Source organism: Marmota monax, unplaced genomic scaffold (genome assembly GCF_021218885.2).
Source record: "Marmota monax isolate L192 unplaced genomic scaffold, Marmota_monax_Labrador192_F-V1.1 WCK01_AAM20220418_F8-fsc00038, whole genome shotgun sequence".
In the NCBI taxonomy this organism is placed as follows: domain Eukaryota; kingdom Metazoa; phylum Chordata; class Mammalia; order Rodentia; family Sciuridae; genus Marmota; species Marmota monax.
Window position 1 is genome coordinate 4745159 of NW_026692498.1, and position 15386 is coordinate 4760544.

Sequence of the window (15386 nt, forward strand, 5' to 3'; positions counted from 1 at the left end):
GCTCGGCTCGCACAGGCCACCGCGTCGCTCCGCGGCAGCCGGGCGGCCCAGGTGTGTCCCCCCCGGCGGCCCGACCAGGCGCCCCTCGGGCCCGAGCCCCCGTCCTTGTCGGGCTGCGGCGTCCCCGGAGGGCGTGGCCGGCGCGCCTCACCTGGCCGCTCGTTGCAGGTGCGCGGCCCGAGCAGGGCACCGGGCGATGCCCGACCCCGCGTCCCTCTGTCGCCATGGAAGAGGCCCCTCTGCTGGGCGCGATGTCCGGCCCCGACGATGAGATGGTGACCGACCTTTTCTGCCCGGAGCGGCCCTTGGTCCCGGAGGGCCTGGCCCTGAGCCCCGCCGTCGGGGTGAAGCTCGAGCAGGACGAGCTGCCCGTGCTGGGCGACGCCTACCTGGGCGCCGCGGACCCCGCCGAGCCGCTGCTGCGCGCGCTCAGCCCGCCGCCCGGCGCCCACTGCCCGGGCGAGGTGCAGGCCGCGCTGCTCGGGGACTTCCCCGGGCTCCCCGAGCTGCGCGCCCCGGAGGACGCCGCGCCGCCCGCCTACAGCGTGCACGTCCTGTCCTCGCTGCTGCCCGCGCCGCGCGGCCCGGCGCTGGTGCCGCTGGGGGCCGGAGTGCGGGTGATTCCAGTAAGAGCCGCCTGGGGGCGGGGCCCGCGAGTCACCCGAGTCCAGACGCACCCCCGGGGCGCGGGTCCACAGCAAGAGTCCCCCTGGCCCGTAGCATCCCCGGGAGTCACTGATCCCGACAGGGCGCGTCTGCCCTTCTTCCTGCAGATGACTGTGCCCTGGGTCAAAGCGGCCCCGGAGGTGCAGACGTCTCAGGAGAGGGAAGAGCAAGAGAAGGCTTAACTTGGCCGCTGCTGTTGCCGCTTCTTTAGGGAGGGAGCCTGACTTAGGGTAGAGTAACGGGCGCTCAGGTGTCTGCATCTTGTGTCCGTTGGGTTTTATCCTGCGGTTCTGGGGATCGCACGGGCTGGGCCGGCACTCTAGCACCGAGCCCCAACCCAGTCCCACCTTAGGGTCTTTTCTTTGAATGCAGCAGACTTGTCAATCACACCAAGGAATCAGAGTTGGTATCCATTTGCTGAGCTTAGAATCAAGGTTCCCTCTGAGAAGGAGGAATGGTTCTTAAGCATATGTGATAGAGATCAGAGTCTAAATCTTGCTGATTCTCAACGCATGGGTCTCTTTAGCAAAGAAGAGCCACTGGTAATTTTCTGCTTTCTTCTTGCTGAAACTAAATGAGTCAGATTTCAAAGGAAACAAATTCACCTTGGTCCCCAGAAAGGACCCGGCTTGGAATACTGGATACCTCACATGTTCACACATGTCAGTTAGCTCTAGAGTGGGCTTTTCTGCTGAGATGACTGAGCCTGTCATAAGCCACACAGTGGAGCTTCAATTTCTGCTTTTCGGGTTCTCTTTTGTCATACTGACTGCTCCTTAGTGTTCCAGAAGATGTGGGGCAGAGGCTGGGGCTTCTACAGTGCTCAGTTTGTCCTCAGAGGAACCCTGGAGCCCCAGCCCCAGGGCCAAGGCCTCCCTCAGCACTGTTTGCAGTTGGCTCCAGAGGTCAGAAACCCATTTTGCCACCAAGCAGAGCCGGGGGTCTCAGCACCTCTGCCTGCTGCTCCCAGATGGGCTCCCTCCCTCTTCAAGTGGAGTCAGGGCAGGGCAGAGAATTAGCTGATGTTAAAGATGGTGACACAGTCTTCTAACGTCATCCAAGTTTAACAGATTGTTGGTTTGACAAAGGAGAAACTTTCATTTTTTATTTTTTATGGACAATTTCCTGATTCATTAATAAAATGAAAAAGAACAGGGATATATTTATCATTTAAAGTGAATGGAATTGTTTTCCAGTAAATATGCAGAGTGAATTACTATTTTCTTTTTTCTGGAGATCCACTCCCACATATTGACCTTCATTTAGATTCTGTGAAAGTGGAATTTTGCTGTAGTATGAATAATTTTGCTGTAGTATGTTAAGATATTAGTTGCACAGGGCTGAGGAGATTAACTATTTACTACATAAATAGAGGTAAATCTAAATGTGGGGGGTCAGATGTGCATGGCAAGTTCCCCAACACAGCAAGCAGAAGAAAATTTTAATATTTTTCTGTATGTCTATAAAACTTGAGAGTCTAACTAAGGCTATAACTTGAAATGTAGCTAAACTTTCCTATATCTGTTAAGATTTACACCTAGATGCTAGTCTACTGGGCTAAGTATTTGCTAATACGTGGTACTTGTTGTTTGGACCTCTGCTTTTACTAGGTTAGACCAAGCTTGAGTCAGCACTCAACATTTTGAGACAGTTTCCTATTGGTGATTTCATGTGAGGTCTTTAAATATTACCCTAGAATCACCACCTGTCTGGGGGACTTTATGATCTGCCCCTGACCCCTGGTGTTTGAGGAGGTCACTATGCTCTGATAAGCAGCCTGGGCAGGCAGGGTGGAGAGGTAGGTGAGAGCCATGCAAAATGTGCCCTGTCTCCCCACCCTCCTTGTTCTCTTCACAAACTTAAAATCTTCCCAATTTTGAAACAATTGTAATTTTTTTAACCATTGGGACATTTAAACTTTTTAAAAATTCATTTGCTTTTTAAGTAGTGCCACTTTATTTCTCCCTGTTTCTAGTAATTTGGCTGATGTGTCATTGAGTTGACAAGGATGGCTTGAAACAGAGCTGGTGACCAGCTTGGTGTCTCTGGCCTATAATTCCAGCTGTTCAAGAGGCTAAGGCAGGAGATTGCAAGTTTGAGGCCAGCCTCAGCAAATTAGTGAGACTCTGTCTCAAAAAATAAAGAGGCTGGAGACACAGCTCAGTGATAGAGCACCCCGGGTTCAATCCCCAGGGCCAAAAAAAGAAAAAGGTGGGGGATGGGGAATAGAATAGAATCCAAAGCTGGGGCTGGTTTCCAGTGCTCACTGTTTCTTATTATTGTCTTACTACTACAGCAGGAAAGGGCTACTTTTAAATTTAAGATATTACTTTAAATACATTACCAGTGATAAATCACATTATACTAATACTAAAACATCACAAGTACTTTGGGCTTCTTGAGGAAAAAGCAAAACAATTTGACTAGATGGTTTAATAGGATCTAAGGTGCATGCTGAAAGGATACCTGATGAGGGTCAGCATTTCAGGTGACACTCGGTCCACAGGGCTCCCAACTCCAGTGGAGTAGGGGCTGTTGAGAGGCACCAGACCCAGTGGGGCCCTTTGGTTATTTAGACTGGACTCTGGAAATAGCAGAAGCACCCCCTCATTTCCCATCGCCACCTGCACAGCACAGACAGACGGTTTTGTTCCTCTGGGTCCTCAGTCCCAGGTGAGGCTGGAAGATGACCGTCTCCCCTTCTTGTTGCCCATGGGGGTAGGGGGTGAATGGTTTTAGAAGTCCCAGGGAGGAAGGAGCCACTGTGGTAAGGAGGCCATTTAACGCGTGACTTAAACGCAGAGCTCAAATCTAGGTCTTCTGTACTGTGCACGATGTCTTCTCTGAGATAACAATTGCTTTTCTAGGTTGAGATCAAGGAAGGGGGTGGCAGTGTCGCAAGTGACAACCCCGAGGAAGCAGCCTTCCAGAGTCCTCTTGCTCAGGAGTCCTTTTGCACCTTCCTGTCATCCCAAGAAGCAGAGGATACCCCTGGCTGCTCTCGCAAGAAGGACTCCGGCCCGATGGTAAATATGCCAACAAAGGCGCGTATGGCCGGCTCCTGGTAAATGCCGCCCGCTGTCTCTGACTCCACTTGTCTGTTGAACCAGCTCTTTTGGTTGTCTCATCTGCCAAGGGGCAATGTCCACGGGAGCATTCACCTTTCACCTCCTAACCTCTAGGATCCTCATTTCTACTCCATCTTAGCAAGGCAAACAAGGATTGGGACCTTGCTGTGTTTGTTGAGGAGAGTGACCAGAAGTCATGTCAGCCCACGCAGAGCCAGGGGTCAGGCACTGGGCTGGGTGCCCTGTGGTTTGGCATCCTAGTGGGGCTGGGCCCCCTTCTCCTGTAACAGGAAGCTGTGCCTGTGTCTGCGCCACCTGGCCTGGACCACAGTGGGTGCTCATGGAGCACTGTCGATCCTGAGATTAATGGGCCGACCTAGCTCTCTGAGGATTCATCAGTGTCAGAATCCAAATGGGGATCTGGCAGTGCTAATCAGGCCCAGGAAGATCCATGTGGCTTTTTAAGATTTTCTAGTTCTTAGAAAATTCAAAACTGTCCTTGTAGTAAATAAGAGGAGCTTTTAAAAAACTAACCACTTGTTAAGTAATAATATGTGCATGTGGCAGGAAATAACTGCTTATAGAACTATGTTTACTGTACAGATGTGCCTGGGCATGGCCACAGAGAACAGAGAGGACATGACGAGGATAGCCAAGTCCAGTGGAACAGATTCCACGAGCAGTCTATGTTAATGTGGGCTATGTGCAGTTAAGGACAGGGAAGGGGGGCTCTGTGTGAGGCCTCTTTCCTTAAACAAGTCTCTATTGTCAGAAACTGGAGGACACAGGGCGGACCCTCTGTTAGCACTTGGTAAGCACTGCAGAGAAGTCTCTGGGGGGCTTTTTAAGGAGCAGCTATTGAACAGGAAGAAACAGAACAGATGTGTAGCTTCCCATCTTCCCCTAAAACTTCAACCCTGGATTAAAGCTCTTTTCTGATTTAAGTTCTTTTAGGTTTAGATTCCTGGAGGAATGGAAGCTGACCGCTCTTTTTCATTTTAGGTGATATGTCAGTTGAAAGGGGGGGCACAGATGCTGTGCATAGAGCATTCTGGCACAAGAGAGCTCAAGGCCCTTCACTTGGTTCCCCAGCATCAAGACCAGAATAATTATCTACAGTCAGGTACAAAGTGATGAGTGAAAATCTATCTGCTGGAACGAGAGTGAAAGGGCAGGGAGGGGCCGAGCAGGCGGCTTGGCAAGCTGCTCTCCCTCTCGAGTCACCACCAAGGATGGGGAGGCCTAGGAAAGGAAGTGTGCTCAGCCTGCAGGGCTGTGGCAGGGAGGACGTGGGCTTCTCCACCCAGGCTCAGGACACAGAGCTCTGCTGCACCCTCACCGTCAGGAAGATCTTTTTTAGCATCTTTAGGCCAAAGAAATACCTTTCAGTTCCAGTGTAAAGAATTTGGTCCAAATAGCTTAATAAGTATTTCTAGCAACTTAGTAACCATTTGAAGAGAAGAAGAGACACACATTGAGCATAGTTGATGTGGTGCTGGACAGATGTCACTGGGCTTTCTTTAAACGTATCATCTCCCTAGTGCCCCGGCCAACTTGCTGCCACACCCAGACACCTTGGCACAAAGTTTGGGAACCTGGGCTGTAGCACCATTTCCTTAGCACAGTGGACCACCCTTGAGGCTCTGCTCCTGCAACTTTATGATGGAAAAATAAACGAAAGGGTATAATAGGTGAAAACAAAACAATCACAACAAAGATTGACCTGAAAATTTTCATAGAATTAAAAACATACAAACAGGATCAAACTAAGTTTCAATAACTTCATGCATGATCAAGCCATATTACATTTTGCCCTTCCTCCCGCACATAAGCGGAAGAGGAACAACTGTGTGCATTGTTAACTTTAACTTTCTTCCTTACAGATGTCCCAAAGCCAATGACTACTTTAGTAGGAAGATTTTTGCCAGTACCAGCAAAATTAAATCTCATTGCACAACAAGTGAGTCGTTGTTTTAATACAAAAGTACAGTTGGGCATTAATGTCTCTTGAAATTTCAGTTGTCGTGGTTGAAGTTACTCAGGAACTGTAATTTAACATCCAGTTAAAAATCAACAGCAAGGGCTAGGAATGTGGTTCAGTGGTGCAGCACTGGCCCAGGCTGAACAGTGTGAACAATGCCTCAGCAACTTTGTGAGACCCTGTCTCAGAACAAAAAATAAAAAGGGCTGGGGATGTGGCTTAGTGGCTAAGCGCCCCTGGGTTCGCTCCCCAGTGCCCAAGAAAGCAGCAGTGAAACCTTTAGTAGGCTTTGGATCCCTTAATCAGTCAGGCTCTGGGAGGGAGGAGGAAGCTTGGACCCAGCTCCTTGCCATCTCCGGAATCCCTGCGCCCCTGTCCTGCCACCTCAAGGCCAGCACTGTACCCCATTTGCCAATTTTCAGCCTGAACCAATGGAAGCATGTGTGGAGTTTCCATCAGCCGAGACAAAGTTTAGCACAGGTGTTTCAGGGTGAGCCAAGAAGCCCATCTTACAGGGAATTTGGGATATCTCAGACACCCAGTGGAGACGCTGGGCAGGAGGAAGAAGGCTGGGATGGCCGGCAGCGGGTGCATGACCTGAGGCAGCGAGAAAGAGGGTTCTGGGCAGTGCCGGACACAGGAAGTGCCTGCCTGGCTGGTGAGCACTGAGGGAGCCCCCACCACCACTGCAGCCACAGCTCCCTGCAGTCGGGAAGGCAGCCTGCACATTCTTCCACCCCAAGATCTCGCGCCACAGCTCCCCCCTCCTTCCTGTATTTCCCTGACCATGTTTATTACTGTCCCCACCTTGGCTCCCCCTGACCTCTTATCTCAGGGACAATTATTTCAGCGGGATTTTTGCTGTGTCCTAGAATCCCTCTCTTCCTTGCCAGACTCCAGTTGTCCGTTCCTTCGACTCTCACTGCTCAGAGCGTGGTGCAGGATGGGAAGTACGCCACAGGTCCCACCCCACCTGGGATTCGACCCTCCCAATCGAGACCCTGGGGAGGGTGCACACAGCCCAGTAGGAGGGTGGTCTCCCTACATCTTCTGGGTCTGACAGGCTTCGATGTCACACAGCTGAAGGGGGCAGAAGAGAAAAGGCAAAGGGGTGAATAAGACGTGTGCTTTTCCATTGCTGCACTTCTTGAAGGAAGCTCATTTTTGGAAGATGGAGGGACAGGCAGGGGATGTAAACAATGATGTTCAAATCATCTAGAACCCTACTTTCATCTAGAACTTTTCATTTCTTCAAGTTTCTGATGAGAGGGCAGGGGGTCAGGGGTGGTTTGCTGTCGCCCCTCGCCTGGTGAGGGATGGGAGGAAGAACACAACCCAGAGCCTGCCGTGCTGCTTCTGAGATTGTTAGAACCGACTATAAAATTTTTGCGTTTTGGTGCTGGGGACTGAACCACAGGGTACTTGATCACTGAGCCACATCCCCAGCCCTTTTCAGTTTTATTTTGAGACAGGGTTTTGCTAAGTCGCTGAGAACTTTGATAAGTTGCTAAGGTTGGCCTTGAACTTGCCATCCTCCTGCATTAGCCTCCCTCCTGAGTTACTGTTACAGGTGTGGCTACTGCACCTGGCCTTTAAATATTTTTTTAAACAGACAAAAATTAGTGGTTGCCAATGAGACGTCAAATATCAAAATCTCTTATGTATATATTAAAACATAAAAATAATAAGAACACTCTCAGTTAATGGATTATGTAATGGACTTTACTTCACAACTGATATTTCATAAAAAAGAAATATCCCTGGCAGCCAACTGATAGCTGTATGCTGTCCCCTGCGGCCCCTACCCTCTCTGCCTTCTTCCTCTCTGCATCCCCGGGTTAGGGCTTTCATGCGCACGGGGCCTGTGTCCGGGCAGGACTGCAAGATGGCCTCAGCCTATTACTGGATTTGTCAGGAAACAAGGCGTGGCAGGGGCTGGGAAGGAGTGGGCAGAGACCCAGGGTGAGAGAAGCCTGCAGGTGTGCGTGTGCTGGGGGGTGCTGTGAACACACCTGCTGATTCCAAGAACTTTTGCCTTTGACTTTGTGCAGCTGGACAGCGGGGCCCGCCCCTCGGCAGTTACCGGGCCTGCTTTCCCCACAGGATCAGCTCTTCCAGGACCACCAAAAATCGCTTTGGCTGGGTAAGGATTAAAGCAATAAGTTGGTACTTCCTTTAATGTTAGAGTCTAAGAGGCTTCGTGTGCATCTGGGACGTCCTTCTGTGCCATAGGACTAGCTTTGCCTGCACCCTTCATGGCCCCTGGAAGTCAGCTGCATCGGGCAGCACTGCTGGCGAGCTTGCTGCAACCTGTGCTTTGGAGTTGCTGGAAAGGCGGATCGGCAACCGCCCTCTCTCCATTGTGCTGTCCGCTGTCCTGTGTGGCTATTTCAGGGCTTGTGGCCATTTCTGGCCAAGTCTATTTTTCACATAGATTCTGGTCGTGTTGATCTGTTTCTTTTTTGCTGTCATCAATGCAAGTAATGCCTCGGCAGCCTCTTGACATGGACAGTGGCTCTGCTGGCCACCTGGTGGGAAGTGGGTGCCGCTCTGTGGGCTTGCCTTCAGGATCTCCAGGTGGACGTGGTCTGCACTTAGCCAGGACCTTGTCTCACCATTTTAAAGCTGTGTTTGTAATTGTAACCAGTTGAACTCAGCAAGCTGGTTGAAACATGTGGTCAAGTTCACATTCACATACTAACTGTGGGCTAAGCCTGTGCTCTGAGCCACCGTTGCTGCTCTCTGCGTCCTGTATTGATGTGGAGGTCAGTCTGCTCCTGCCTCCAAGAGCCATTGACCACAGTCAGGGCAGCCGTTCATGTGGGCCTGACAGCGGGTCAGACACTGTGAAAGGCAGACCTGGCCTCTAGTGCCTTCTGGGCTCCCACAAGTCCCTCCCTCAGGCAGCGAGCAGTCCTGGCCTTGGAAAGCCTGAGGCCAGTTGTTTGGGGCTGGAGCACCAGGCTGTTGAGTGGACCATTTGGAGGGGCTCTGGAGACAGTGGACTTGGTCCACATGTGTGCCTCTGCTGTGGACGGCAGCCCAGGGACCTGCTGCTTCACCTTAAGCAGCTGCCTCTGGAGCTGGTTGCACTGCTGTGCGGAGCCGGCGAGGACTTTCACTGAGGGAAGGGGAGACTGGGGAGCCTGTCTCCACGCCTCCCTCTCTGGGTGCTGGGGACCCATGAGATGTGCTGGGTGTTATGGCAGCTGTCCTGTCACGGTGGCTGTTAATGGTTTTTGAGGAAGCAAAGATGACCCAAGCAGCTTCCTGGTTCCGCTGCCAGCATTGCACCTGGCTTGCCCAGGATGGTCTGGAGGTCACAGGCTACAGGGGCTCACTGTAGCTCGTTGAGACCTGGGGACGTCCGATGAGCTGTGTTGCGCCACTGTGCACTTTGGTGCCTCTGGAACATCCAGGAAATCTGATGCTTCTAAGCTGCGCATGCTCACAACTGCGGGCCATGTGAGGCTGGCTGCCGGGCAGCCTGTGCGTCCCCATGGGGGGACAGCTCTCTCTGTTTCTCCTCCTCCTGGTCCTCCTCCTCCTCGCCCTCCTCCTCATCCTCATCCTCCTCTCCTCCTCCATATTAGGTTTTCTCAACCAGTCACACACTTCTCTTCCTTTCGAGGTAATCGTGCAGGCCACAGAAACTTTCCTGTTTAAAGGATGTGTCAGAAACATGAACTTTGTGTTTGTTTGTTTTCCTGCAAATAATTACTTGACTTGCTGTCATTCCCCTGAATCAGCTGATGGCTTTGTCTCAGCATGCGCAAGCTCATTGTGTGCTGGGATCTCTGCCAAGGTTCATTTGCGGCAGTCGGAGGGCTGCAGCTGGCGCTTCATTCCGTGTGAGTCCCCAGCCGCGACCCTCTCCCTCTCCCTCTCGACGCTTCTCTGGATGCCTCTTCCAACTTCCACAAGACGACCAGGGCACGCTGGGTCTGCAGATTTCAGAAAAGACACTGTCATCCCCCCTGGCTCCAGCCGCTCTAACTTGGAGATGATGTGGAAGCAGGTTGGCTTGGGCCACCTGCTTCTCCTTAGAATTGGGAGGTGACTGCTAACTCACTAATAAAATCCATCTCCTGTCACTCTATGTAGCATTAGTGACCCAATTGCCAGTCAGGCGATGAAGGTGGGTCCTGACACGTGCTCATGCTGTGGGTTTTGGGAACACACTGAGCATCATCATAAAGAATATCCGGGAGCCTGCATCTCTGGGAACTCTTTCTTAAAGCGGAGGGTAATCTCCTTGCAGTATAGTCCATTTATAATTGTTTTGAGGAAGAGCTGCCCAGATCTCCTTCTGACTCTCTAATTTTTAGGTTGGCACTAAGAAGGTGGTCAAATATTGTCAGAGCCATCTGGTTTCCATGACAGCTGGCCGGTCCCTTCCGGTCCCCTGTGGCTTTAGGGGAGGCATTCTTTTGACCAACAATAAAGAAGATCACAGCCTTAAAAGCTGATGCCAAGTCCCACTCCTTCCTTAAAAGAGCCAGTTTAACTTCTTCCATCTGTGTTAACCAGCCTGCCTGAATTTTTGTGTCATTTATAATCAGTATGAAACGACAGCAGATTAGATGCCATCCTGCATTCTCTAAATGTGCAGTTGCGTGTGTCTCATGTCCCCAGTTATTTGGTGGATTCCTCAGCAAGTGGAAGGGATAAAGCACTCATCACCATGCTGACCACATGGTGGCCTCCTCCTGACACTGTAGGACTCTTCTCATTCTGGAATGTCTCCACCCTAAATAGCTTGGTTCCTCTGAACAGGAAGTGCCAGGCCCCCCGCACCCAGCTCAGGGCAGGTCAGACAGGGCCCAGGGCAGGAGCACTGAAGCTGGTGTCAGAGTCCCTGCTCTGAGCAGGCCCGGGTCTGCCCCACAGGTGCACTGGCCAGGGGGCAGAATAGCTAGCCCTGCCACTTCCAGCACCATGAGGATCACCAAGGGATCACACTAGCTGAACACCAAACAGTACAGCGTTCAGTGACACGGTCTAACAATGGAAGCGCGCTCCAGAGGGGACCTGGCTGGTGCGTGGTGAGACAGACTAGATGAGAGCTGGGGGAGACTGGGCCAGAACTGGAGGCAAAGGCAGCTCTCCAGGGGGTTGAGGGTAGGGCCCAGAGTGCAGAGGCAGGGCGCAGGGCTTTGCCAGGTCGTAACCACAGAGCCCAGGACCCTGCTCCGCTGGTGCTGCTGTAGCTCCTGTAGGGGCCTTGGGCCAGGAGGTGTTGTGCCTGCAGGGATAAACCCTCCACATGACCTTAAGGGGCACGGTGCCCAGTGCACAGGGCACACACCCATGTCAGGAGGACCCTCCTTTTCACCATGGCCTTTTGGACCTCGGCATGTCTGGTATCTCCAGTCCCCACAGGGAGTGCCCGTGCGAGCAGGGCCTGCCCCCAGCCCAGCAGCAGTAGAGATGCACCAGAGGGGAGCTCGTCCCCCCTCAGGGATCAGCGATTTCCAGGCTGATCCCCGCCTGTGGTCAGGGAGGTCCCCGGAGATCTAGTGACTGGAAACGTGCTTGCGGCTGCTGGTAATGCCACAGTGCCCGTCCTGGCGTGAAGCTCAGCCGTGGCTTACCCACGATTCCTCATCATGCGTCCTGTTAGTGTCAGGCTACCGGGGAGACTGCTTGCGGGGAGGGCACGCAGAATAGAGGTTCACACAGGTCAGGGAGAGGGCTTAGGAGGTGTCGTCCTTGGCCAGTGTGGAGAGAAGCAGGCACCTGCTCCCTGACCCCACCGGATCCCTGGGCAAGCTCCAGTGGGCCTGGCGAGCTAGCGAGCAGTGTCACCATGTAGATATACCTGCCATTCCCATTTCATGATCAGACACCAATAGATAATGCCTAGAAATGTCTGGTTGAGAGTCTCAGTGTTTGTTCAAAGCACCAACTGCTTAGCTAATTCTCTTTCCACAGAGTAACATTTTCTGAAAACATTTTCTTTTTTAATCTTTGTAGAGTAACTCTTAGTTCATGGGACACAAAGTCTAAAAAGCCATGTAACTGTACCAAATCCCAGTGTCTGAAATTGTAAGTAATCACAAATCCTTCCTTATTAAATATGAAATAAGGGTGTTTAGAAGGCAGCGAGCGAGCACAGTGCAGGCGAGCAGCGTGGCCAGCCGTGCCGTGCTGCACTTGATCCTCAACGCCCGCCTGGGCTCCAGGCAGCAGCCTGGTGTGGATCTTTTGGTGCTGACCTCAGAATGGCCCTGCCCACCCTTTGAGGGTGTGGTTTCTTGGACTTTGGTTCACAGCGCTGGCCCCTCTGGCAGGGGCTGGACATGTCAGTCATCTTGGTTGAGCATTAACTGTGACATGTCCACATCCTATTTCCCAAAAGTCTGATGAATTGGTTTTCTCTATATTGAAATCTTTTTCAGAAAAATCTCCCCCAGGGGTACCAACTCCCAGGAGGCTCCTCCAGGGGTGGTAGGGCAGACTGTCAAGCCACACTGGGGCTGCAGGAGACAGGAGGCTGAAGAGGAAGTGGCCTGGCCATACCTGGCAGATCCCTGAGCTGAGCCCCCTCTCCCTGCGGGTTTGGTTTGTCTGGTGTGCCTGCCGGCCTGGTCCCACCGTGGAGGGGAGTGGGTCCTGGCCCGTGTCTGCAGCCTAACCACAGACCCCCTGGTGTTTCCTTTGCAGAGCTCCTGAGGACCCTGAGAGCTGCACTGAGGGACATGAAGTGAGGGCACGCGTGGGTGAAATCCAGACGTTTCCGAAACTGTTCACAAACTAACTGATTTCTGTACACAGTAGTGCTGGTATCTGGGTTGACTGGGTGCACGCCCCGGGCCTCTCAAACACCAGGGCCAGGCTGCTCTAGCTGCCGCTGTGCTGAGGAGGGCCGGCAGGGCAAGAGGCAGTGGTCTGGGCGTCCAGGATGTCCAGGGCGGCAGCCACGCTCCTTAGCTGCTGGTGGGGTTTGGGGACTGGGCAGGTCAACAGCCTAGGGGGTTGCAATTGGGGCTTTTCTCAATTTTTATATATTTTAAACATTTATTTTCTTCATAATTAGCTTATTAAGGCACCAAATGTAAACCCCACTTTTATAACAGGATTTCTTGAGATAGGAAGTGACGTGTTAACTTCTAAACCTCTGGACAATAATTTCAGTAAGAGATTAGGCCCTCTGCCCTGGTGTTAGGGGAGTCTCTTCCTCTCTTCCGAGCACTCCAAAAGTAGGAGTTGGTTTTATACCATGGGTGTAGATTATTCTTCACGACAATTTTAATTGGCTCACATGTCCACTTTAAACAAGTCCAGACTCTGTCCTCATCCCCTCCAATCTAGCTCCATTTTTGCTGAGGTACTGGGTGGGATTGGGCGGAATCCTTCCTACTCTAGTTTCTGTTGCCCTCAGCTGGCTGCTATGGAAGGTGGGGGCAGTTCCTGGTGCCACTTCTTCAAGGGCTGTGTCCCTCTATTAGCCAGACTGCTCTTTGCCACCAGCACTTGGTGGGAGGGAGGGTGGAGGCTGATGATGCTTTTTGTATCTCCTGTTGCTTATTCATGCTTTCAGTTCCTTCTTTTATATTTAAAAGATCGAGTAATTCATGCTCTACAGCTTGTGCTTCTGGTTTTCAAAGTCCCTGGTGCTGGGTTCCTGTCTTGAGTTTCACCCTTAGGCTTCCTACCTCAAGTGCTGTGGGACTTTGGATGTGCAGTTCATGGTTAGGACTCTGCGTGTGGTGTCTGTGGCTTGGCCTGAGGATACACTCCTTCAGAGAAAATGTGTGTGCTTCTGCCTGGAGCTTGGTGGCTCTTCCAACTTGGACGGCTTAAAATTTGGGGCTAAATTTTTTTTTTCAGGCCGAGCATATTATAAGTTCAGATTTAAATAAATGAACCCTCCCTCCCACAGCCAATGCTCTGGGATACAGATCCTTGCCATTGGTCGGGGGAGCTTTTACAAATTTTATCTATTTATTTAGCAGAGTCCCATGAAATGCTTATGCAATTTTGTGTGATTTATCTATTTCTTATAAAAGTATTCAGAGTGAATCTGCCTATTTCTCCTCGTGATCCCACTTTGGGGGGGGGGGTGTCGTACCTCTGCAGCAGAGGACATGGACGTCGTGATCACAGTCCTTCCATGGCTGTCAATGATTCCACGTCCCAAGCCACCGGCCTCAGCACCTTCTGCTGTGGAGGGCTGCACCCACGCCTTCTGTGGCTGGTGTCGTTCCCACACTTGCTGTGTGGTAGTCCTTTTGCTTAGGTGTGCCTTCTGCAAGGTAAATATGGATGGATTTTTTTTTTCATACCAGGGATTGAATCCAGGGGCACTTAACCACCACGAGTCACATCCCAGCCCTTTTTTAAAATTTTGAGACAGGGTCTCACTAGGTTGCTTACAGCCTTGCAAAGTTGCTGAGGCTGGCTTGGAGCCTGTGATCCTGCCTCAGCCTCCTGAGCCACTGGGATTACAGGTGTGCACCACCCCACCTGGCTACCGCTGGATTTTTAAGAAAGCAAATATGGGTTTGGAATATAGTTAAGTGCTAAGATGGCCTAACATGCTCAAGGTCCTGGGTTCGACTCCCAGCACCATAAACTGAACAGACACCCACATTTGAACAAAAGGCAGGTCTAGTGGTCCACGTGTTTAACACTTCTTGGATCCATGGGCATTCCTTGTCTGGTGGTTAATATGTGCGGGCTCACCTGAGCCATCTTCATTTCCTGAAGTCGTGCTATTTACATATTCAATTTCCTTTTTCACTCAAATGGCAGCGATTCCATACATTCTAGTCTGCACCTGGCTTTTAAAAATTGTGGGGAGATTTGCACTGCATCAAATTCAGCATTCCAACACTTTAAAGTGTGCGTCTGGGGCTGTGAAGACAGGCGAGGTGCTGCGGAGCTCTGCCACCACCCACTGCAGGGTCTTTTAGCATCCAAGCAGGAGCCCTGTGCCTGTTAAACTCTGCTCCCAGCCCTGGGAACTGCTCTGCATTCCATCTCTACACTGGCCTGCCCGAAGGAGCTCATGTAAGTGGAACCATGAAGTCTTTGCCGCTGTGACTGGCTTATTTAGCTAGTGTTCCTAAGGTGTCACCCATGGTGAAGCGTGTTTCAGAACCTCATTCATTTTCTAGGCTGAGTAATATTCCATTGCATGTGTAGGCTGCATTTGTCACCTGCTGTGGGTGGACACGGGGTTGCTCCTACCTTTGACTGCCACGAGTGCTGCTGCCCTGAGTGTAGGTGGCGTGTATCTGAGCCCCACCTGCTATTCTTCTGTGCATGCCCAAGAGGGTTGCAGGGTCACGAGGTGCCTCTGTCACCTCTTGAGGAACTGCATGCTGTCTTCCCCACAGGGCACCTTTTGCACTGCCACAGCAGCGCCTGCCTCCACCTCATTTTGTATTTTCAATTTCTGTTTTTTCTTTGCCCTTTTTTGCCTGAAGCTTCTGCCCAATGGCAAAGTGGAGGGAAGGAGAGGGAGAGTGGTGGGGGGACTGCCCCAGAGCACAGGTGGGCAGGGCCTGGTCCCAGCAGGCAGGCGGCTGTGCTTGCTCACTCACTGTCACCGCACAAGCACTTTGCAGAGCCTGTGATTCAGGAACAGGGAGAGAGCAGGGGGGCGAGACAGCTGCAGCCCTGCCGCCCAGCAGTCAGTGTCTAGCTGGGGAGGCCTTTGTGAG

The 15386-nt window shown here is 51.8% G+C and overlaps 1 protein-coding gene across 3 annotated transcripts in view; it reads left to right on the plus strand.

The window, feature by feature from the left end:
* Positions 1–15386, plus strand: part of Tesmin (testis expressed metallothionein like protein) — a 27706-nt gene continuing 12320 nt past the window's right edge. Inside the window, exons 1-5 of one of the 3 annotated variants that reach the window (XM_046445000.2) lie at positions 1–626; positions 3534–3692; positions 4737–4857; positions 5618–5694; positions 7767–7858. In XM_046445000.2, coding sequence (XP_046300956.1) covers positions 225–626; positions 3534–3692; positions 4737–4857; positions 5618–5694; positions 7767–7858 — 851 coding nt within the window. In that variant the 5' untranslated portion in view covers positions 1–224. The remainder of the gene's footprint in view (positions 627–3533; positions 3693–4736; positions 4858–5617; positions 5695–7766; positions 7859–15386) is intronic. The other 2 variants (XM_046444997.2, XM_046444998.2) reach the window with 2 other exon arrangements.